The 23,376-nt window shown below is 39.3% G+C and overlaps 1 protein-coding gene across 2 annotated transcripts in view; it reads right to left on the bottom strand.

Annotated features, from left to right (window-relative positions):
• LOC124552559 (sorting nexin-4-like) overlaps positions 1 to 23,376 on the bottom strand; it is a 77,781-nt gene that overhangs the window by 48,230 nt on the left and 6,175 nt on the right. For both annotated transcript variants that reach the window (XM_047126881.1, XM_047126880.1), the window contains exons 3-6: positions 11,154 to 11,370; positions 7,789 to 8,004; positions 6,552 to 6,689; positions 2,843 to 3,053 (exon numbers count right to left, since the gene is read on the bottom strand). In XM_047126881.1, the coding sequence (XP_046982837.1) occupies positions 2,843 to 3,053; positions 6,552 to 6,689; positions 7,789 to 8,004; positions 11,154 to 11,370 (782 nt within the window). The remainder of the gene's footprint in view (positions 1 to 2,842; positions 3,054 to 6,551; positions 6,690 to 7,788; positions 8,005 to 11,153; positions 11,371 to 23,376) is intronic.

Raw genomic sequence — 23,376 nt, 5'->3', positions numbered from 1 at the left:
AGTGTTTCGATAGGACATGTGAGTGTGGTTGTAATGTCGACATTGGCAACAGCTCATCGTCAGATTTGCAGTCAGACCGTGATGACTTCATAACCTGCTCTGATCTTTGATGGAAACACTACTCTACCAAAACATGAGAAAAGGAGTGTTTATAGGAACTAAGTGTGCATCAACCTCTCTCATTACCCAGCTGACTGCAGTAACACCCCGATCAGAGAGGTAAGTTTGGGTTTCTCCCTCGGTCAGACCATTAAGCAACAGGGTGTAAATAACACCACGCGAAGAATACAGGGTCTGATGGGCCTTGACACAAACAGGATAGCCTGGAGGAGTGAAGCTGCAAGCAGTTGTTGCATTTGAAAATCACAATTGGTCTCCAGAGGCAAAATTCCATTATGTAAACAAGAGCAGAAGTTCAGAGGCCTGCAATTGCATCAACACTTTCCTGAATGATAAATGGATTAATCATAGCAAAGGATTGACCTATTTTAGTATGTACCATGAGGAATTGAGGTGCAGCTAGGAGATTCTTTGAATCTAGCTTCATTCTGTTTACATTTAGTAGATGTAGACTGAGATAGTAATTGACCCACTATGAGAAAATCCCAATGATTGACAACATCTCCGATGGTGCTCTCCTTGCGACAGGCTCCACCCACTCCCCACCTTGCTCCTCAGAGAGGAGGGGCTCACCCGCCTCATGTGATTGTTCACACCTCAGGTCACACCTCCTGAACTCCTCACAGAGGGACCAACTGGCAATTTGGGAAGGTAACAGCTCAGGCAATCACCTCTTCCACCACCTGGCCTATACCAGGGCGTATGTGCAAACTTTATCTGTCCACCTGGGGCTGGAAATTTTGTGTCATCCAGTCACCTGTTGTGCATCAAACGTGTGGGCTGGCCTTCTGGAGCGAACAGAAAGGAAGAAGAAACATAGAGGAACCTCAAATGCCAAAGCGGAGGAAGGGTAGGAGACAGGACGAAGAAAGAAAGAAAAAGCAGGTGAGAGTCTCTCCTGAAATCTGGCCACTAGAATCTCAGAACACATTCCCAAAAATATTCCCGTCATGTTCCCCAAGAGAGGGGAAAAAGAATAGTAGAAGGATAGACACACTTGGAAAAGGAAGAAGTGCTGCGAAGGCTGGAGACCTGTGGTAGCCAAGCATGAAGTCTCCAAAGAGTTGTGAGTCGTCTGGGGTGTACTGTTAACGAGGCCACACACCTAACTGCATGTTCAACAAGCACATACGATTGAGTTTTTTTCGCCTCTTCCTGTTGACACCTATAAAACCTATGTGCAAGGATGTCATTCGATGTCAGCATTAACAAACAGAAAAATCACTGTATTCTTCTTTTTGAGGGCTTTTTAAAAATATTAAAAATAGAAGTCTCATGACTAAAAAACATGTTTGCTTGAATAACTTTGTTGTTACACAAGTTAAATATGATTAAACACATAACACAATTGCACACCCTTCTGCATATGAAAAAGCTTTCAATATCTGCAACTGTTTCTTAAATAGAAGGGATTTTACACGTTACACTACTGCACCTTTTCGGAAGTAAAGGTTTTTAGTGGCTCCAAGGTTAGTGTCAAGTCCCTAGCAAATGGGACAAACTAAGGGTAGCATAACAACAGCTGAAATGCTTAATTCCATTTTCAAATGTTCGTTTATAAAGGAAAACCCAAGAGAATTGCCCAGTTTAACTCTTCATACCACAAAAAGATGAACAGAATAAGTATTAGTGTCAGTGGTTGATGAGAAACAGCTTAAAATTGTTAAAATTGAACAAAGCCCCAGTGTCCAAAGGAATCCCTGTCAGATTCCATGCTGAATTTGTGGTCGAGTTAGTCCCTTTTCTAACTACAGTCTACCTTAGATCCTTCACACAAAAAGGATACACACAATAATTGGAAGAAAGAACAGGTCGTACACATCTACAAGAAAGGTAGTAGCAGAGATCCACAAAACTACCGCCAAATATCCTTGACATTGATTTGTTGTAGAATCTTAGGACATATTCTGAACTCAAACATACTGAGGTACTCCAACAGAAGGACCTCCTCCATGCCAAGCAACATAGATTCCAAAAACACTGATCATGTGAAACCCAACTCTCACATTTTCACATGACATACTGGAAGCTTTAGACCAAGACAGTCCGACAGATGCAGTATTTTTCAATTTCTGAAAATCATTTGACTCAGTACCCATCTACACTTATTGCCAAAAGTATATGGGTTATCAAATGACATTCGTGACTGGACTGACAACTTTTTGGTAGGGATGATGCAGCATATTGCGTTGGCTGTAGAGACATCAGATGTTGAAGTACCTTCAGGTGTGTCCCAGGGAAGTGTGTTGGGATCCCTGGTGTTCATGTCTTATGTTAATGACCTCACAGATAATATTAATAGTGACCTCAGACCTTTTGCAGATGATGCAGTTATCTGTAATGAAATACTGTCTGAGAAAAGCTGCATAAATATTCAGTCAGATATCAATAAGATTTCAAAGTGGTGCAACGACTGGCAATTTGCTTTAAATATTCATAAATATAAAATTGTATACTTCACAAAACAAAAAAAATTGGTCCTATAACTGTAATATCAGTGAGTCACAGTAGGGATCAGCCAACTCGTACAAATACCCAGGTGTAACCCTATGCAGGGAAATGAAATGGATTGATCACACTGGTTCTGTCACGGATAATGCAGGTAGTAGCCTGAACGTGTTCCATACATGAATGGAACAGGAAGAAACCCTGAAAACTGGTACCACGAGATGTACCCTCTGCCACGCACTTCACGGTGGTTTGCAGAGTATAGATAGCCCACCTTTCTGCACGCTGTCCTTCTCTGCAACTAGAGCGCCGGCCGCCGCCTCTGCCTGCTCCAGCCGCAGCTGCAGTGTTTCCTGCCGCCCGCACACCGCCTGCAGCGCGTCTGCGAAGAACAGGTACTCCTTCAGCTGGTCTGCGAACACCTCCTCCTCCTCCAGGGGGATGTCGATGCCTGCCGCGTACGAGTCTAGGTAGTGCCCAGCTTTCTGCAATTTTATGTAGTACATATTTAAAACTATCAAAGTGGTCCAGCACCATCAAAACCAAATGCATTGGGATACAGTCAGAGCGAAAATTAGTTATCAGAAAAAAAACAGTAATTTGTTGTACTTTTCACAGTACATGACTTAATGTTATTTTCAAAGTGGTTTCTTCAACATTAAAACAATTAAAATCTGCCTTCATGGGTACTGCACACTTTCCCTTTTCTAAACAAGGGAGTGAGATCACATTCACATTCACATTCACCACCACCACCACCACCACCACCACCACCACCACCACCACCACATAGTTCCAGACTCACAGGTGGTGTGCACATGCCACCTCCATATCTCCCTATCTAGATAACTCCTACTGTCGACATCATCCAGTGTTGTTGTTCTCCGTCTTGATAATGTCGGTCCATCATTCCTTTGGTCTTCCCACCCACGGAGTCTCCTCAACTTTTCTACAGATTTACTTGGGCTATCCTCATTGGTTCTGTCCTTAATGTGTGTCCTAACCACTTGAGTCTAGATACTGTCATTTGTTCTAGTAGCACTGTCTTAATGCCAGCCATCTCTCTCACCTCTTAAGTTGTCCAGTTTTGTTTTCTGTATTGTAAACCTCAGAACTTCATCTTAAATGTTTGTAGTCAGAATAAGTCACTCTTTGTGAGAGTGACTGTTTGTATAGAATAAATTTGGGCTGGTTTATAACAGGTATTTTACATAACTGATTTTGCTTTTCTCAGAACCTTTGCATCTCATACAAGACATCTACAACATGTTGCCAGAAATTTGAGCTCTTCTGAATCTTATTTGTAACCTCTTTCATGGATAGATTGTGTCAAGAAATTACACGTTCAAGCTAGGTAGACATTTCCAAATTTTCCTGTGGAGGAATTACCTTGCTCAATTCTTGGCAACCGCCATTCTGTATTTGTGCCATTACTACTGTTTCGGCTTCACTTATTTTGAGATTATATTTCTTGAACTTATCCGTCAACTTGTCCATCCTCAACTGTCGCTCCAGCTCTGTTTCTCCCTCTACCAAAGGGAGTGCAGTAAGTTAATCAATAATGAGCCAGGTGTAATGACAGTCAAAAGCACATCTCGTGTGACATTCGATCTCTTACTTGCAGTGCCTGTACTGTAACACCACATTACAATTGCAATGGGCCAAACTGACCAGAAATAAGTCAGACTATTGATTCTATTAGTCATCAGGATTGTATAAAAAAATGTATCAAAACCTTTGCCAAATTCAACTTCCATGCTGCCATAATGCTGTACAACTTTTTCAAATAATAACTTCTTATGAACAGGCAAATCAACCCTTCACATCAGTTCTACGAGTTCCCTTTTTACTCTGATATTTGTTTACATGCATAAGAGTATTTTCATATATGCCACAAAATTACAAGGAAAAAGTTTCAGCGATTTGGGCACAACAAAAGTAAATAACTTTCAACCAACCAAGAGGTTGTTCTGAATGTGATCTTACTGCAGGTGGCGCCAGCCCTGGATCTGTGATATTTCCAAACCAGGGCAAAAACTCCTACTCGAAAAATGACACACAATTTTTTTTAAAAAATCAGTTTTTTTAAAATATGTTCATTTTGTAGTGCACATCTTTCTGAAGATGTCTGATATACAAAATGTATGTGTTCGAGGAAATGTAAGAGATGTTATGTGGTCTTAAGTGCGCCAAAGTGCAGTGCCATGTGTCTTCAGACCGCATTCTATCATTTGTCACAGTATTTTGCTATTTGGAATTCAAATATGTATATTTTGTAATGGAAGCCATCAAACTTATATACAGGACAGTGGAAATTAAAATGCCCTGTGGTGCCTCTCCTGCTCCCAGTCAGACAATTTAAAAAAACTTACAATTAATACTGTGTGGTATTATTTGTGACTAGGAGATTAAGCTCTCTTTAGAAAATTTGCACTCTTTATTGCCTATTAGCTAATAACTTTCTCTTTTCTGTGACACATAATTAAATATAAGAAACATAAACCCTGTAAAGACGAGAGTTAGGCAAGACAGTACACATTATTCAATCCTTAGGTCTCAGCAGTTTTTCTCTAATCTTGCTAAAGCTTTACATGGCATGCTTTTCTTTCTGCAAAGGAGTCTATTACCTCAAAGTTCGTCAAACATTTTGCTACATGAAAAATCAAAATGTCGCCATCTAATACTGAAAAAGCTATTAATACAATTAATACATAAGACTGGTGTGATTTCTCAATTTGATTACGTCTATTTTGTCACTGTCTGCTGGGTAAAACAAAACAGGCCTTTCTAATATTGCAGCAATCTTAACACATGCCAAATAAGTGAGACTGTTTTGGCAGAAATGTCATTTTCATCTACCTTATTTACATAAATAACATGAACAGAATATGATTCACAAAGCACCAATATCAAATGCCTATTAGGCCTATTACAAGCAAAAAGTTTTATTTTATGAAAGAGCTTCACATTCCAATTACACGCTCCAGTTTCTCAAGCACGAGATCAGGAAGTAGTTGACGTAAGGAATTTTTATATAAATCTTAAATTGTAATATTCTTCCATATAATTTGTGTGATGTCCCAATTTCTTCTTCCCTGTTCTAACAAACAATCTTGTTATCACCTATTCTGTAACTATTGCTGCCAGTTCTCTAGTTACATTCACTAACCCTGCCAGAATCAACGGTTCAGTTATTCTGTGTTTATTCTCCAGTTAGGCATTATTATGTGTTCATGTAACATGTTTTCCGATATTCTGAGAATAGAACTTAAGCGGCTACAAACTGGGGACTGTATAACTTCCCCTTGGTAGTGTAGAGTTTTGCTAAAATTTTCTTTCAAAATTTCATTTTCTTTGATACACCGAGAAGATAACATGTACTCTTTATTACCCATTATTCCGGTTAGTCATTATTTCCACTTGTAGTCTGAATCTATGGATTTCACTAAGAATTATAGAACCACTTATTCTTATAGCACCACTTATTCACACACCCAATCAACCACATAAATAAACAGCAATTGGCATTCACCCATTCAGATTTGTTCGACTCGGCTCATATAGCTCTGTGCCCTTTTGTTTGTGGGAGGTTTTATATTTCTTGCTGCAACGGAGATTCCCCTGGCAGAGACATCATGTGCACTATCCACATATTCAAAAATCAAGTTGTGATTAGTTTATAATCAACTGTGTTCAGAAACAAGCAGGGATGCATTTCAAAATCATTAATAACCAATAGATCAATGTGTGATGGACGCTAAGCGCTTTGTGAAACAAGGCTTTCTCCTTCAAGAATATGAATTTGGCACCCCCTGAGATTGCCGCCTGGGGCAATGCTCTATATGTGAATACAATGGGAAGAAATGAATGTGTAATGGAATGGTGGGTACCCTCTGCCCTGCATATGATGGTGGCTTGTAGAATACAGGTGTAGAACCAAGTAACAGTGAATTGAGCGTGTGCACACACACAGAGTTTATTACCTGCAGCCCGTCACCCATTTCCTTCTCCTGGGCACTCCACTCTGAGAACACCCTGCCATAGTTGGCGTGCAACTTGTGGATTGTATACAGACGCTCTGCCATTCTGGATCGCACACGTAGCAGGCTGTTCAGGTTGTTCTGCAAGCAACAAATAACTGTTGGACAAGTTCCACCTTTGGTGTTCATAAACAATGACAGCAACAAACAATAATAGGAGGAGGTGAAAAGAAACTGGTCTCTAGATGGCTATATGGGATTCATGCATCAAAAGATGTTTAGTTTGAAATTCCAAGAGTATAAGTTCGAAGAGAAGTCGGGCAACGTAGTACTTCCTCCCAATGGCAAGATCTGAGAAATTAGAGTCCATATGGAAGTATACTAACAATCCTTCCTTCTTCCCATGTGGAAACTGTAACCATGTAAGAGGGGAGGTGGGAGCAGGTAGGTAGGTGAGTGTAGCACCACAAGTGCCCTAAAAAAAAAAGAGGCTTGGAAAGTAAAGGTAGGGGTTGTAATAAAACTGAAAAATGTCTGAACTAAATATGTAACTTTAGTTTAGCATCTGGTGTGCCTATTTCAACCGCACAAAGCCAAAATCTTCTTGCTTGTTACTAGCAGGTCATTCATTTTAATTACACATACATATCAAGTTGAAGCACTTTTGAGAATTTTACCTGCATGCAAATCATCACTACTGAGGGAAATTTTGTACAATTTTCATTACTGATATAGTTTGTTCTTTTGGAAACTTACTTTATGGTAACAAATTTGTATCTGATATTACTAAAAGATTTGAAGATTTTGAAGTAATAAAAATATTCTTCCATTTTTGATAAAAGTAGGTTGGTATCTGCATCAATGAAATCAGGAAGAACACTTGTTACAATAAACAGGACAAATATTAAATTACTTGTGTATAATATTAGCTATAAGAAACTATCCTGCAACTATTTAATGAAATGAATACATGAGGGCCTAGGAAACCTGAAAATCCATTTTTTGCAGATTATCTTGCTAAATTTGACATAGAAAACTGAAGAAATCAAGACCCAAAGAAAAAGCAGAAGCCAACACCTTATCTTAAACTGGATACTTCAGAAATAACTACCTACTTCACTTTTATCTTTTCGAGTCATTGAACACCGTTTGCCAACATACTTCTTGAGGCTGCAATATGAGGTTGGCCAACTTAGATTGATGGTTATAATTTTCATTTAGTAAGGGAGACGAACGTTACCTGCAGCTCGTTGCTGTAGTTCTTGACGGCCTCGAACCTCTTGTCCGGGTTACGGAGGCGGACTGACACGCTGAGGGCCTTGAGCTTAGTCTCGGCCAGCTGCAGGTAGCCGGTCTCCTTGATGCTCTCCTTCCAGCCCTGCTCCTGCTGCAGGAACCCGACAAACAGGTGGTCCTGCGACAGCACCGGGTGCGACGCCACCCGCAGCAGGAAGTTCTGCAACAGCCAGAGCCACCCACACTCTCACATCACATTCTGTAAAAGACTTCACAGGTGTGGAACCACTAGATTAATATGTCGACCTCGGAACTTTTAACACTTTACACACTATATCAGCCAATTCATCTTTTAGCCGGGTCTGTTGTTGAGCACCAGATTGTGAGGTGCTGCAAATCTGTACTTTCAGTTAACATTTTTATACCATAGTTTAGCAAGTAGCATGTACAATTACAATAACAACTGTATATATGACACCTGTGGTACCTACTGTTAATAGCATGACAATCAAATTGTTTTTTCTGATTAGTAATGTTTGTTTACAAACCAAAATAATTACCATGGCTGAAAATACACAATAAAACAAAACCAATAATTACTGACGCAATTTAAAGCACAATATTTCTCAGTCTGGTCTGTTATTGACCCCAACTCTTAACTGATCATCAAATTTACCAAAAAATGGAAGCAATGCTGAAACTGATTATGTATATAATTTACTAAATTACATTGTTCCAAGAAATAATTATCTTTTTAAGACTTTGTATCTCACTAGAAGGCTTAGTTGCTGGAGAATTTGGAAAACCTTCCACATTTTATCAAACTTGCTAGATCAAGGATTTATTGAAATAAATAAAATTTAACATATAGAAAGCTTCAGCTATTTAGTTTTTATTGCCTTAATCACATGTAGGTATACTGGATTACTAGTTTTAGCAGGGCTAAGCTGCCATCTTTCATTCTCAGTGTACAGATTATGAAATCTTGCTGTGCGGTATACTGCACATTTTTTTTGCAGCATTGTAATGGGATCATGATGAAAAGAGAGTACTGCAGATCACAATTTCATAACCTGTACACTGAGAATCTGAAGATGGTAGCTCAGCCCAGCCAAAACTAGTAGCCCAGCGTACCTACATGCCATCGAGGCAATAAAAACTTCCTATTGAAGCTTTCTTTACATTGAATTCGTGATCGCTCTCCAAGTGGCAATGTCAGGTATTTAAAGCAGCATTTAAATTGCATTATAATTTACATTTTCAAAACAACTAATCTGTATCATTAACACAAGAATTCAAACTATATCTTTACTGTGAAATTAATTGCACTGCACATGAAACATCAAATGTTAAAGAAACATACACGCTTTTTTAATTGTTAACATCTGCTCTATTTTAATGCTAATATTGGTTTCTGAGAAATACCTATTTTAGGAGATCACATTGTAGTAGATAAACTGATACAATGTCTGTGACATTGGACAGGTCTGAAGCAAAAACAGACTTGCAAAGTGAATGCCTTAATGTAAGGACACATTTGTAAAAAACACACTGCACATACAATTACTGAACATTATTACTTAAAATGGTGGAGTTTATTACACTGGTTAGATATTAATCTAACAGTGAACAAACTGAGCTACGCACCTAATTTTATGGCCTGTGTTTTTATTTGAGGCAAATGAGTCCATTAAACATAGTCTGCAAATTTTAGAGGTCCTTAGAAAGTAAACAAACAACACATTCACAACTTGGGGGAGATCATGCAGTGAAAGATAAGTACAACAATTTGCTTTGAACAGTTTTGCAATTATTGCTGCAGTGAAGTTTGTTGTGCAAAACTCACAACCTGTAAGTGCACTCACAAGTTACAGAAAAGAAAGATGAATGCTCTATCAGCATGTATTGACCAATTTAAAAGTAAAAGAGTTATCTACAGAAGAACAGAAAAATGTGGTAAAAGCAGACCTCAGGGAACAGCATCTTGGGTAAAGACTAATTTAGGAACATGTGAGGCAATACTGACACTGGTTTATCTTACAAGACAGGTTGAAGACAAGTAAACCTACATTTACAGCATTTGCAGATTAACAGAAAACTTTTGACAATGCTGACCTGAAAACAGTCTTTGAAATTTTGAAGGTAACAGGGATAAAATACACGGACTGAAAGGTTGGCTACAGCTTATACAGAAAACCGACACCAATTGTAATGGAAGCAGTGGTTGAGAAGAGAGTGAGGCACAGTTATAGCCTATGCTCAATGTTATCCAGTCTGGACAATGAGCAGACAGTAAAGGAAACAAAGGAGAAATTTGGAAAGGTAATTAAAGTTGAGGAAGAATTAGTAAAAACTTTGAGATTTGCCTGTGACTTTGTAAATCTACCAGAGACAGAGCACTCGAATAGAATAGATAGTACTTTGACACAAGACTCACACTGACATCAACAGAAGAAAAACTAGGGTAATGGAATGTAGTAAAATTCAGTCTGGCTGTGTTATAGGAATTAGGTGAGTTTTGTCATTTGGACAGCTAAACAAATGATGACTGAAATAGAGAGAATATAAAATGCAGACTGCCAACAGAAAGAAAAGCATTTCTACAAAAGAAACAAGTTAACATCTGATAAAAATTTAAGTACTGGGATGCCTTTTCTGAGAGGATTTTTCTAGAGTGTACTATAGACAGAAGTGAAACATGAACAATAATCAGTATAGAAAACAACAGAGTACAAGCGTTTGAAATGTAGTGCAACAGAAAAACAGTGAATATGTGACTAGATCAAGCAACTATTGGGAGCTTGGTGGAATTTTTATAATCAAAGTTATTGATTATATTATGCAAGTGTTCTTATTAGAGTAATTTATGACGTACATTCATGAATCGTGTGCAATACTGCCACTAACACGTTAATAACTTCTTTTCAGTTCGCCATCCCAAAAACAGTGATCAGTTACTGCCTTCAGTCCCCCAAAAACATCCTCATTCATATGAGCACTATTTGTGGCATAAGTTATCAAGTTTCTATTATCCATGTCTAGTGTAGGATTCAAACTAACTAAACCCTTAATTCCAAGCTTTCAAAATGTGAGACTTCTTTAACTACAGAAAAAGTTGATCTAGTAGTGATCAGAACACTATTTAACAGTCCCGTCAGATCGTACCCTTTGGAAACTGAACAGTTCTAGTATTTAATTCAATTTCTAGTATCATTGTCAACTGTCAACATTAATAATTACAGTTTCATCTCTTAAATCATTGAATTAAGAACCGGTGTTTCTTCTTGGAAAGCAGTCAGTAACGTGTGGGACGAGGAAACTACAAGACTTTTTCCATCCACAAATAGAAAATAGACTCTCGCAACTAACCTCGAGACCAGCTCGCCGTCTATCGACGAAATCAGGGTCAAAGGTGTCCGAGGCTGCCTTCTGCCATGGATACAGAACTTTCTTCTCAGGTAGTGGAGGCAGAACGATGTAAGGATACTCCAGCTCGAGGTATGTCCTCAGAAGAACAAATTCCGAGTAACGCCGCCAGACACTGCTTATGCGACTATATGCACCATTCCAGTCTGGGTCTGTTACTCTGAAAATTTAAAAATTCACCACAGTTTTATGAATTTGAAAACTTAAATTAAAATAAAATGGTAAGCACTAAACACACCTTCGAAAAGTGCTCCTCTGAAGAGCTTTACAATTGTAAATTCACAGCAAATTCACTACATCAATAAAAATGAATATTACCAGGCCACATGTCGAATAATCCAACTTACATTATCTGCGAAGTTAAGAAAAAGACTAGATTGAAACTACAAACTAATCGTTGCATTACTATTACTGGAGCAATCAGAGATAAAGGTGATGGGTACACAACACCTCAAATACAATAATTTATCAATGACACTAGTGGTTGAGCTAGGTGGCTGTGATTTAAACTCCTTGAAGAAATACAGCAATTGTGCTCTCCTACATGTCAAATGAAAACCGAACACCCACCACAATGGGACTATGGAATGGTTCCAGTCAAAAGTAGTCATCATAGGCATTAAGACCCACCAGAAAATGAGATGACCAATTCCTGTTTCATAAAATGTGGTCAGCCACTGACGGATCCCCAACTGCACCCACTTCTGTACTTTCTCATCTGACTGAAACAGATGTCCATGCACGCCTTGCTTTGGGATGCTAAAGATGTAAAAATCACACAGTGAAAGACCCAGGCTGTATGAAGGATGTTGCAGTGTTTCCCATCCAAATTGGTAAGCGTAGCCTTTCTCCGATTGGCTATGTGGGGACGGGCATTATCATGCAACAGGATGATTCTGTCTAACAATGTTCTGACTGCCCGAGGAGAAATAGGAAAACCAACAGGGGGAAACATCTCACATCTTCCCCAGCTGTTCACGCAAGTTCCAGTAAGGTCATGATGACCCCCTTCAACTGCAGCGGCCCAAGGTAATAATAATAATAATAATAATTTTATTGTCATTCGGCCATTACAGCAATAGACAACGTCATATACATACTAAAATACAATTAATAGTTTGAAAGAAACAACAGGTTTCTTGTTAACATTATAGTATTATATTACAGTTGATAAATTCTCTTATGTCATAGAATGGGTGGAGGACTAGCCAGTCATGAATTGTTTGTTTGAATAATTGTTCAGGTAATTCTTGAACAGATTGAGGAAGTTTATTAAATAATTTGTACCCCATGATTTCGTAGCTGTTGAGTGACTTTGACAACCTGTGGTAAGGAATATAGAGGCACCTATTCCTTCTTGTATTGTGGCTGTGTACATTTTCTCTGGTTTTTGTTTCTGGTAATTTCTCCTTTGTATAAATTAGAACATAGTATATGTACAAGTTTATAACAGTCATGATTTTCTGTTCACAGAACAATGGTTTACAGTGTGCCTTATATGCAGAACCAGTAATTATCCTAATAGCTTTTTTTTGCAGTATTAATATGTCATGTACACAGCTAGAGTTCCCCCACAAAATAATTCCATATGTTATTATACTCTGAAAGAATGAAAAATAGGATGTTCTAACATATTTTTCAGGAACACAATTCATAAGTCGCCTTAACAGGTAAATAACTCTAGACAATTTACCACTAATATATTGTACATGTTGACCCCAAGATAATTTATCATCAATGTATACCCCCAAAAATTTGACATAACTTGGATCGTCTGACAGAAGCTTGTCTCTAAGACTACAGACCATCTGCTGTGTTTTGTTTTCATTCAGCAGGAATCCATTTGCCTTGAACCAATAGGATGCTTGGTCAATTGTCTTTGCTGCACAAGTTTTAAGGCTATTGAAATCCTCACTAGCATGAAGAAATGTTGTATCATCTGCATACAACACAGTGGTGGACTTGATAAATGACGGCAGATCATTTATCATTATCAGGAACAAAAAGGGGCCCAGCACAGATCCCTGCGGAACACCTACCTTGACTTGCTCTATACTTGACATTTCTCTCCCTACACAAACAACTTGCTTACGATTCTGAAGATATGATTTTATTAATTTAAGGCTGTTATGTCTAATGCCATAGAATTCCAGTTTTTCTAGGAGTGGCTTATGCTTTACACAGTCAAAAGCTTTGCTTAGATCACAAAATGTGAGTTGAGCATAGCCCTTATCCTCAAACACTTGATGTAAGTATTTGACTACAAAGTCTATAGCATCCACAGTAGACAACTTTTTCCTAAAACCATACTGAGATTCACTAATTATTCCTAATTTTTCAAAATAGACAGATAGCTGTTGGTAAATTACACATTCCAGTATTTTAGAAAAAGCTGGGACTATGGAGATTGGTCTGTAACTGCAAGGTGAGTCCATATCTCCCTTTTTATATATTGGAATTACCCTAGCCACTTTGAGTTCTTCGGGAAAATATCCTTCAGATATGCATTTATTTATACAGAATGTTAAGGGGTACACAATATAGTCTATTACTTTCTTTAGTAAATTACAGGATATGTCGTATATATCTACACTGTCTGAAGATTTCATCCGTTTTACAATGCTTAGGACATGACTAGGTGAGACCTTGGAGAACATAAACGTACCTGTGTCTGTTGGTGTTCTGCAAACATTTTTAGAAAGTAACTCTGATGAATTGATATCAGGTTTGATTATAGTATTTCCTACATTTTCAACAGATTTAATAAAGAAATCATTGAATTTTTGGGGACTTATATTAATTTTTTTGCTTCTTACATCTTTAGCAACACCATTTATTAATTTCCATGCAGCTTTGCACTTATTTGTAGAATTATCAATGGTATTGAAATTATGTGCTTTTTTGGCTTCCACGATGGCTTTTTTATACTCATTCCTGCATTTTATATAGGCTAATCTGGCATGTTCTGTTTTCTGATTGCTACATATATTGTGCAACACCATAACTTGGTTTTTCATACTTGATAATTGTTTAGTGAACCATGAATTTTGTCTGTTTGTAGCCCTGTTTGTAAAGCCTGCCTTCACACTGCCAATCGGAGAAGGGCTACACTTCAGTGATTTGGTTGGGAAACACAGCAACATCCTCTGTACAAACCGGATCTTTCACCATGTAGTTTTCACATATATGGCGATCTGAAGAAAGACAGACACAAATGTAAATTTCAGTCGGTTGAGCAAGTGCAGGGGTACGTGCAGTTGTGGATCTGTCGGCAGCCAACTGCACTCCACGAAACAGGAATTGATTGTCTCATCTCCCAACGAGATAAATGTCTTTATAACTTGTGTTATTACTTTTGAATGGAACAATCCCATGGGCCTTTTGTGGTGGGTATTCCGTTTTCATTTGACTGTTCCTTATAGCTTTATTTTTATACTAACATGTATTTTGGGTTTTCAATTATCTTCATTTGGTGTAACATTTATATAAAGTGTGTCAAAGAGAATGTACAGTTTAAATTGTGGGCCTCTTTTATTGGTCACATTATTACTCAGCTATTATCTATAGATGATTTTATTAGTAAAAATTTAACATTTAATGAAAATGTGAGTGTAGCGTTAAGTCCATGAATCTTGATTCACTGTTGAGCATTAAGAACTAAACATTTCCAACAATATCACGCTGTTAATCCTGACAAAAGATCTTTATCTACATCCACACAAGTTTCAACTGACATCATCTACACTGGGACTAAAATAAAGTGTTTGATAGTGAAGCATGGAAGGGATGACGTGGTTGGTTCACTGTTACGTGCATTCACAATAGGATTTTGGTAGCTGCAGCTGTGCAGTCCCACGCTGAATATGTTCAAAATCCCCCCCCCCCCCCCCCCCCCTACCCACGCCCTCAACATGCACTACTGCGTTCACTTTGCATATCGTAACGGCCGCACCACTTCCTTAAGTAATTGCACACTTAGCTTCACACACTCCGTAGAAGAAACATACTGTGCAGAGAAACAAATCACAACAATTATACAACAGTCTGCAACCGTCCTATACAGCTGACATGTAACCCGCAGCAGAGGTAGAAAGCAGAGTAATACGACAACAGGTTACAGGACAGGAGGTGTGACCAAACGCTCACTCTGATTTGTTGTTGCAATGGTAGCTGTACCTTAGTGTCTGTCACTTTGTTATTCTCAGCCAGGTATATTGCAACTGACCATTTGCAACAGTGTGAATTCGACGAAGTCGGAAAACCAAAAGTGTGGATGATAGTTTTGAGAGGAATGTGAATGTAAACAATGAGGCACATTTCCAACAGGGCAGATATAGCTTACTGCAGTCCAAAAACATTCTAGAGTACATCATAAATTCCTGAATCTTACTATCTTATGTATATAATGGAGAGTAGTTCCAGGTCAATACTTGGGGTATCGTAATATTTGCTCAAGCTCTCTGCTTGTAGACATCTACAGCATGGCAAGTTAAGTGTCTTCCTCATATTTGTTAAATTTTGTGTGTGTGTTTCTTTTTAATCTCACTTTTTTGTAAGTGTAAATTCATTCAGTCTGTAGTGCAGTAGCTGTCCAATTGTTTTGCTTTGAAGGTAACCATATGCCCTTTCAGTAAGGCAGGTAGTCAGTCAGTCAGTCAGTCTCCAGCTCTTGGCTTACACACTTCTACAGAGCGGCAAGTTAAGTATCTTTTTCTGTGTTTTCCTATTAGTATATTTATCAAATTTCGTGCATGTTTCTTTATTTAAGAGGTTCAATCTTGCGTTTATGTAAGGGTGAATTGATTCAGTCTGTAGAACAATAGTTGCTCACTTAACAGCCGGCTACACGGCTCATTAACACATTAGTGTCCATTGGTAACACATCAGGCGCGTAGCAAGTTGCGTAACTAGGAGTCTATCTGCTTCTATATTTTCCTTCTTCATTTAGTCTTGCTAGGATGGTTAGGGTGTTTGCAGAAGCAGGAGGAACTAGCCGCTGTTCACGAACAGCTGAATGTGTTTTCGGCTATAGTCAGTCACCTTCAGGCTGCTGTCTCGGGGTGTAGCAGTGGCAGAGAATCTGGCATATCGTAGGTGTCAGTTGTTTTGGCCACAGGCTCTGCTCCCGAGTCCCTCCTAGTGCCCCAATGTGGTGGACTCATGCTCACCGCAGGTTGAGCGGAGAGTGGTAACAAGCCCGTGTAGCTCGGGGCAGAGGGTCAATGTGAAGAATGGCCGCCTGGCCTTGACCAGTCACCCTGTGAATGGACAGGTGGCTGCTCCTTCAGGAGGGTCCGAGCAGACACATGAGGGGGAGAGTTTACTAGTTATTGAGAGGTCCAATGTTAGGTGCGTTATGGAACCCTTTAGGCAGATAGCGTTCAGGGCTGGAAAGAAAGCCAACGTGCACTCGGTATATCTGCCAGAGGGTCTCATCCAAGATATGTAGGCAGCCTTGCCTGTGGCTATCAAGTCAATTACAAAGGTGACACGGTTTTTAATAGGGTGTGAACTAGGTACCAATGCATGCTCTGCAGTGTGCTCCCATTTAGCCACAAGGTCGGTAAGGAGTTTTTGTGGTAGGGCATTCTATTCCTAAACCAACATGGTTGACAACTGCTGTACGGTCTGATTCACGTGGACATGCTGCAATATGTCTTCCCAACAGACCCTCCACATGTTCAATGGGATTTAAGTCAGGACACCGGGCAGGCCAATCCGATTGCCGAATATCCTCTCGTTCCGAGACAACCTCCACCTGTGCTGTCCGCTATGATACCACATTGTCATCAATAAAAATGAAGTCGTAGCCAATACTACTGTTGAAAAGACATGCATGGAGAAGAAGTACAGTGCCACAATAACAATGACCAGTGAGTGTACCTTGTTCAATGATTTTGAAATTACTGTGGCCATGCATCATTACACCTCTTCCCATCCTAACACCTGGACCACCAAAACAATCATATCTGACAATGCTGGATGTACCATTATATGGAGAGGTGGAAAAACACAACACACCCAGGAACATTGTCAACCACTATTATTTCGATGGTGCAGGTGTTAGGATGCCAGGAGGCATGATGTTGCATGAGCATACTGACCTCAAAATCTGAACAAACAACACTCACCGGTCAATATTATAGCGATATTTCCTCCCCCCCCCCCAACCATGTGTCTTCAGTGTTGCATTCAGCTGCTACTGCTACATTTTTATGGCTCACAATGTGTATCTGCATCAAACAGTGGAGGAGCAGCAGCTCTTGGAACAAGAGGATATTTGCGGAATGAACTAGTACACCCATTCCCTCAGACTTACATGTCATCAAATACATGTGGGATAAATACTACAGTGCATCCAAACCTAGCGACAACCATCCAGCACTTGATAACTAAGGTGTAGGAATGTAACACCCCACCATAAGAACGCCTTACCAATGTTGTGGCAAAGATCAGACCAGGTTGCATAGCGTGCAGTGCCATCCATAGTGATCACGTACCCTTTTAAAAGCCATGTCATTTATAGCACCCTGGGACCATCATGAATCGTGCTGACATCAGTTTAATTATTGTATTTGAATAAAAGTGCCTTTCTGTTTGTTTCATTGTGTATTTCTTCCAGTTACCTTCTGTATTATACCGTTGCACTTCTTTCTATGTATGATCCAAGTTTCACCAAACTACGTGACACACAATGTGGAAGATACTGCTGTCCTTAAGTCGCAAACACCAGTATATAATTATTAGAACTTTGACAATAATATCACATGATAATGACAGCACTGTTCACTTTCCAATTAATGGGGTCACAGTTAGTTGATGATGAGAATTCATCTGGAGCATCCTCAAGTGTAGTAACATAAAAGTAATAATTTTTAATGGAGAAGTGTGTAACTGTCGTATAGCAGTTTCTGGCAACTCTCAGACATTTCTAATTTCAATGGAATCCAGAACTGTAGGAGTGTTTACTGATTTAATTTGGATCAAAGTACTGAAATGGTGTAATGATATGAGGATATTTCGGAAAGTAAAGATATACCGTACGCCAGAGGAACAGAAGAGTTTTGGTGAGCACGTTGGCAACACTGGTGTTAACCTTGAACCGTTAGCTTTCTCCTTGCGGTCATTTGGCAGTTGAATGTTGCTTCTGGTTGGAGTAGGTCATGTTTAAAATGGCTGCGCCAATTCAGAATCCTGCCAAATGCGAAGTGCGCTCCGTCATACGTTTTCTTCATGCAAAAGGTCAGCGACCAGCAGATATTCACAAAGAAATTGTTTCAGTTTATGGGAACATTATGAATCGAGAAAATGTAACAGAATGGTGTAGTCATTTCTTTGAAGGTAGGACCGATGTTCATGACGAACAAAGAACATGTCAGCCATTTGTGATCTTTGATGCCCTTCTTCAGAGAACAGAGGAAGCAATTCGTGCGAATAGACGTCTCACTTGAAAGAATTGCATCAGATCATACCGGGCGTGTCAATGACAACTCTTTATGATGTTGTGACTGTCAAGTTAGGGTACAGGAAATTATGTGTGCGCTGGGTTCCAAAACTGTTAATGGAAGAACACAAAAAGAAAAGGATGGGCTTTGCACTCAACTTCCTCACACGCTATGCTGAAGCAGGTGACGAGTTCCTTGATCACATTGTGACAGGTGACGGGACGCAGGTTTATCACCACACCTGAATCCAAGCAACAGCGAATGCAATGGTGCCATTAGAATTCGCCAAAAGCCAAGAAATGCAAAACGACGATTTCAGCAAAGAAAATCATGGCTTCTGTTTTTTGGGACAGACAAGGCATTCTTCTGTTGGAATTTATGCCTCACGGAACAACAATTAATGCTGCTGCATGTTGCCAGACTTTGAAACGTCTTCGAAGGGCAATTCAAAACAAACGCAAGGGAATGCTGACAAGTGGAGTTCACTTGCTTCATGACAACGCTCGGCCTCACACAGCGCTCGTAACCAAAGCACTACTCAAACAATTCAAATAAGACGTATTGGACCATCCGCCATACAGTCCGGACCTTACGCCCACCGACTTCCATGTCTTCCATTACCTGAAGTCACATCTTGGTGGAAAATCATTCCATGACGATGAAGAGATCAAAAGATGAAGTTGAAATGTGGTTCCGACAACAGGCGGCAAACTTCTGTGACTGTGGGATACAAAAGTCTGTGCACCGACTTAACAAATGTTTGGATAACGGGGGTGATTATGTCAAAAAATAACAAATAATCCAGTTAATAAGATGTAACTGACATTTTCTAAATAAATGTTCTATGTAAGGACTGCGAACCATTGTATCTTCACTTTTCGAAATGCCCTCATATTAACTAACAGATAGGCTGTTAATGATCAGTTGATTCCACAACTATAACTCAAAATTATTAGCTCACAGAAGACGGTTCACAACTCACAGGTACAGAAATTAAGGCCTGCACAGCACTTTTGTCCTTAGTTATTGGCTTATGGAACCACCAATTAATTGTATATCATAGGCTGGGAAGTTGTTCAGTGGATAAGCCAAATCTCAAAGTGGTGAAATATTTTTCCAAGATTACAGAAGAGAAAATTTTAATTGATACCACACATGACCAAGCGGGGTACAGTGAGGTGACAAAAGTCATGGGATACTTCCTAATATGTCGGCCCTCCTGTTGCCTGGCACAGTGCAGCAACTAAACGTGGCACGGACTCAACAAGTCGTCGGAAGTCCCCTGCAGAAATATTGAACTGTGCTGCCTCTATAGTTGTCCAAAACTGTGAAAGTGTCACCGTTGCAGGATTTTGTGCACAAAGTCACCTCTTGATTATGTCCCATAAATGTTCTGTGGAATTTGTGTTGGTCGATCTGCTCGGCCAAATCATTCAGTCGAACTGTCCAGAATGTTCTTCAAACCAGCTGTGAACAATTATGATACGGTGACATGGTGAATTGTCACCCATAAAAATTCCATTGTTGCTTGGGAACATGAAGTCCATGAACAGCTGCAAATGGACTCCAGGTAACTGAACATAACTGAGGACCTAGTCCATTCCGTATGAACACAGCCTACACCATTATGAAGTTCCCACCAGTTTGTGCAGTGCCTTGTTGACAACTTGGGTCAATGGCTTTGTTGTGTGTCCACCACACTAACCCAACCATCAGCTCTTACCAACTGAAACTGGGACTCACCTGATCAGGGCACAGTTGTCTGTGATCCAACCGATATGGTCACTAGCCCTCGGGAGGCGCTGCAGGCAGTGTCGTGCTGTTAGCAAAGGCACTCTTGTCAGTTTCTGATGCTGTAGCCCATTAACGCCAAATTTCACTGCACTACCCTAACGGATATGTTCAGCTCGTTGTATGTCTCACATTGATTTCTGCAATTATTTCACACAGTGTTGCTTATCTGTTAGCACTGACAACTCTAAACAAATGCCGCTGCTCTCACTTCTTAAAGTAGGGCTGTCTGCCACTGTGTTGTCCACGATGAGAGGTGATGCCTGAAATCTGGTACTCTCAGCACATCTAGGAATATTGAATTTCCTAACAATTTCCAAAATGGAATGTCGTATGTTTCTGGCTCCATTCTGCATTCACAGTCTGTCAGTTCCCATTGTGCAGCCATAATCAGGTCACAATCCTTTTCACCTGCGTCGCCTGAGTACAAGAGACTGTCTAAGCAGCCAACGTCACAGGACTTCTTTCTTACTACTCAAAATATTGCTGTTCTCAAGTTTCTTAGACATTATTCTCAGAGCTCATATTTAGCTTAATTCTTGTAATAAAACTGTGGAAAGGCTAAATCTGAACTCCTGGACAGAACTCTGAACTGTTATCCTCCTGAATGCAACACCTACAGAATAACCAGTGTGACCTTACTCTGATTAGAGGCATATATCACAAGTACACAAAAAGAATGCCTCTCACTACAACAGACAAATTGTCCTCTCCTTAAACAGAGAAGAGGAAATTCATTGTAAGCATTTATTGTCTTCAAGTCTAATTTCTAATTTCAAAGATTACCATGTGTCCAATTCCTGTGCAAGAATTCCTCACAACAGTTGAGAACTTTTCTAAGTAACCTGTTATTTAGTCATATTTTGAATCTGCCTGTGTTCTTATTAATTCTTCAGTTTCCAATTTCTTCAAACCAGCATACTGTAAACTATGAACTCACTTGTTCAAGACCAAGTGGTTTTGGCTCACATGGTCATCCCGAACTTAATCTATACATAAACAAAATAAATACTTTCACATTTAGATTCCACACTGAGCTGTTGATTCTCCCAATTAATAAATTGGAGAAAGCTGATAGGTTACTATAATTCAGATCAGAATTACATCTATTACAGCATTCTTGAAAGCAATGACTGATTGATCTTTAGATGATGATACTTTCCCCACTGGTAGAGCTAAGATAAGAATCCAGCACTGATATAAGCTCTGTTGTCCCTGGAAAGCCAGCAATGAATGTGTAACAATAGATGTTCCTGGAGAAAGATGGGATGGGGGTGGGGTGTCCTGTGATGGCAGAATGAGCCACAAATGGATTTCCAGCTAGGGACAGCGGTTATTGCTGACACAATCAGTTTTACATTACAAGTTTCAAGATACATACAATCAAAATAATGAAAGAAAACTTAGTTTGTCCATAGTTCACTACTTTTCTCAAAAGCAATGAGAGGTTGAATATAACAAAAAAGGGTCTAGTGTAGCAGGGGATACAACCCGTCGGCTTTGGACATTGACGTCACAAGTCGCCAATCGAGAAGCGATTCTTCTTAGTGTTGTAGCTCCCTTCAGTGGCTGATAAGTGTTTTTTGGCTTTTTTAAAAAAAAATCTCACGAGATAGAATAAACAGATCCGCTTTATTAAGCAATCAGTAAAAAAACGAAACTGAAACATAACAGCAACAGCGAAAATGGTAAACTGCTATCTGGCGACTTGTGACGACATTGTCCAAAGCCGACGGGATGTATCCCCTACTACACTAGACCCACAAAAAATTACCTATATTGTTATAATCTAGGATTATACGACTGTTTGGATGCTACGATTGGTCAGTACTAAAGGGTGAAAACTAAGGATGAAGATCTATTTTCTGTGTAATGGCGCCCATTTCCAAGGACCCCACGCAGTTAAAGGCATATTATGTAGACAAAGGCAGCAGATCAACTACTTTCTTTTTTTATAATAAGTTATGAAAGAATTATGGTTAAGTTTTTAATTTATTGCTGTTGCCATAATTTCCTTTATTTTTATTATTTCACAGGAATGGCAGACAAATGTTTGATCTTTTGAAGCAAATGAAGTATTACACTTCATTCCACCTCACTTCATGAAATATTACCAGACTAGGGTTGATGCCATTCTGCAACACGACAGATGTCCCATAACAGTGAGGAATTATCATATAGACCAGATGGGAGAGAGTCTTGCACACTGCACGTGTTGGCCTACCATCTAATAGGCTATGCCATACAACAGGTAAATGACAGTCTCAGCAATGCTTTGCCAATTCTGACACCAAGTTTGTTGCTTGTTTATAACTGTCAGCAATATTATTAAAATAGCACCAATTGCTTGTCTCATTTTCTCTAATGACCCAATATTTCAAAACATTAAAAATTTTATGACCGAACATTATTCCATTCTTAAATGAAGTTTTATTCAAAAACAAAAAAGAAAAAACAAGAAATCAGTACTGCTGTTATAGTGCATTTATATCCTGTTTTTTCTTTATCTGGCACTAACAAAAACTAAAAAAATCTTGTTATAACAGACCAGACAAATGCTGAAAAATACAGTCATTCAGAAATAAAATACCAGTATCAGCTATAATTGACCAGTTTTTCCTGTCCCTATCTCCAGCTAAAAAGAAATCAGTGAAAGAGAAAAGAAGAGCACTGTAGCATGACCGGTAGATAATTACTTCAACACACAACAGAATACGTGAAAGTGGACTCAGCCTGGAGGATGGGTTGAAGACTGTAGAGCTTTACTAGGCTTGTACCTAATGGAGTTGGTTTGCCCTCTACTTTGTGATTTATGCCCGCCTAGCCAGGTATATAGAAATAACGACACTTGAATGGAAATTAGTTACTGCAAGAAACATGGTGTAATGTAGCATAGACTCACGACCACAATTCAACAAGAAAAATAGTTC

The sequence above is a fragment of the Schistocerca americana genome, chromosome 10, assembly GCF_021461395.2.
Source record: "Schistocerca americana isolate TAMUIC-IGC-003095 chromosome 10, iqSchAmer2.1, whole genome shotgun sequence".
Classification (NCBI taxonomy): Eukaryota; Metazoa; Arthropoda; class Insecta; order Orthoptera; family Acrididae; genus Schistocerca; species Schistocerca americana.
Note: the sequence above shows the minus strand (reverse complement) of the source record. Positions and strands in the feature narration are given on the sequence as shown.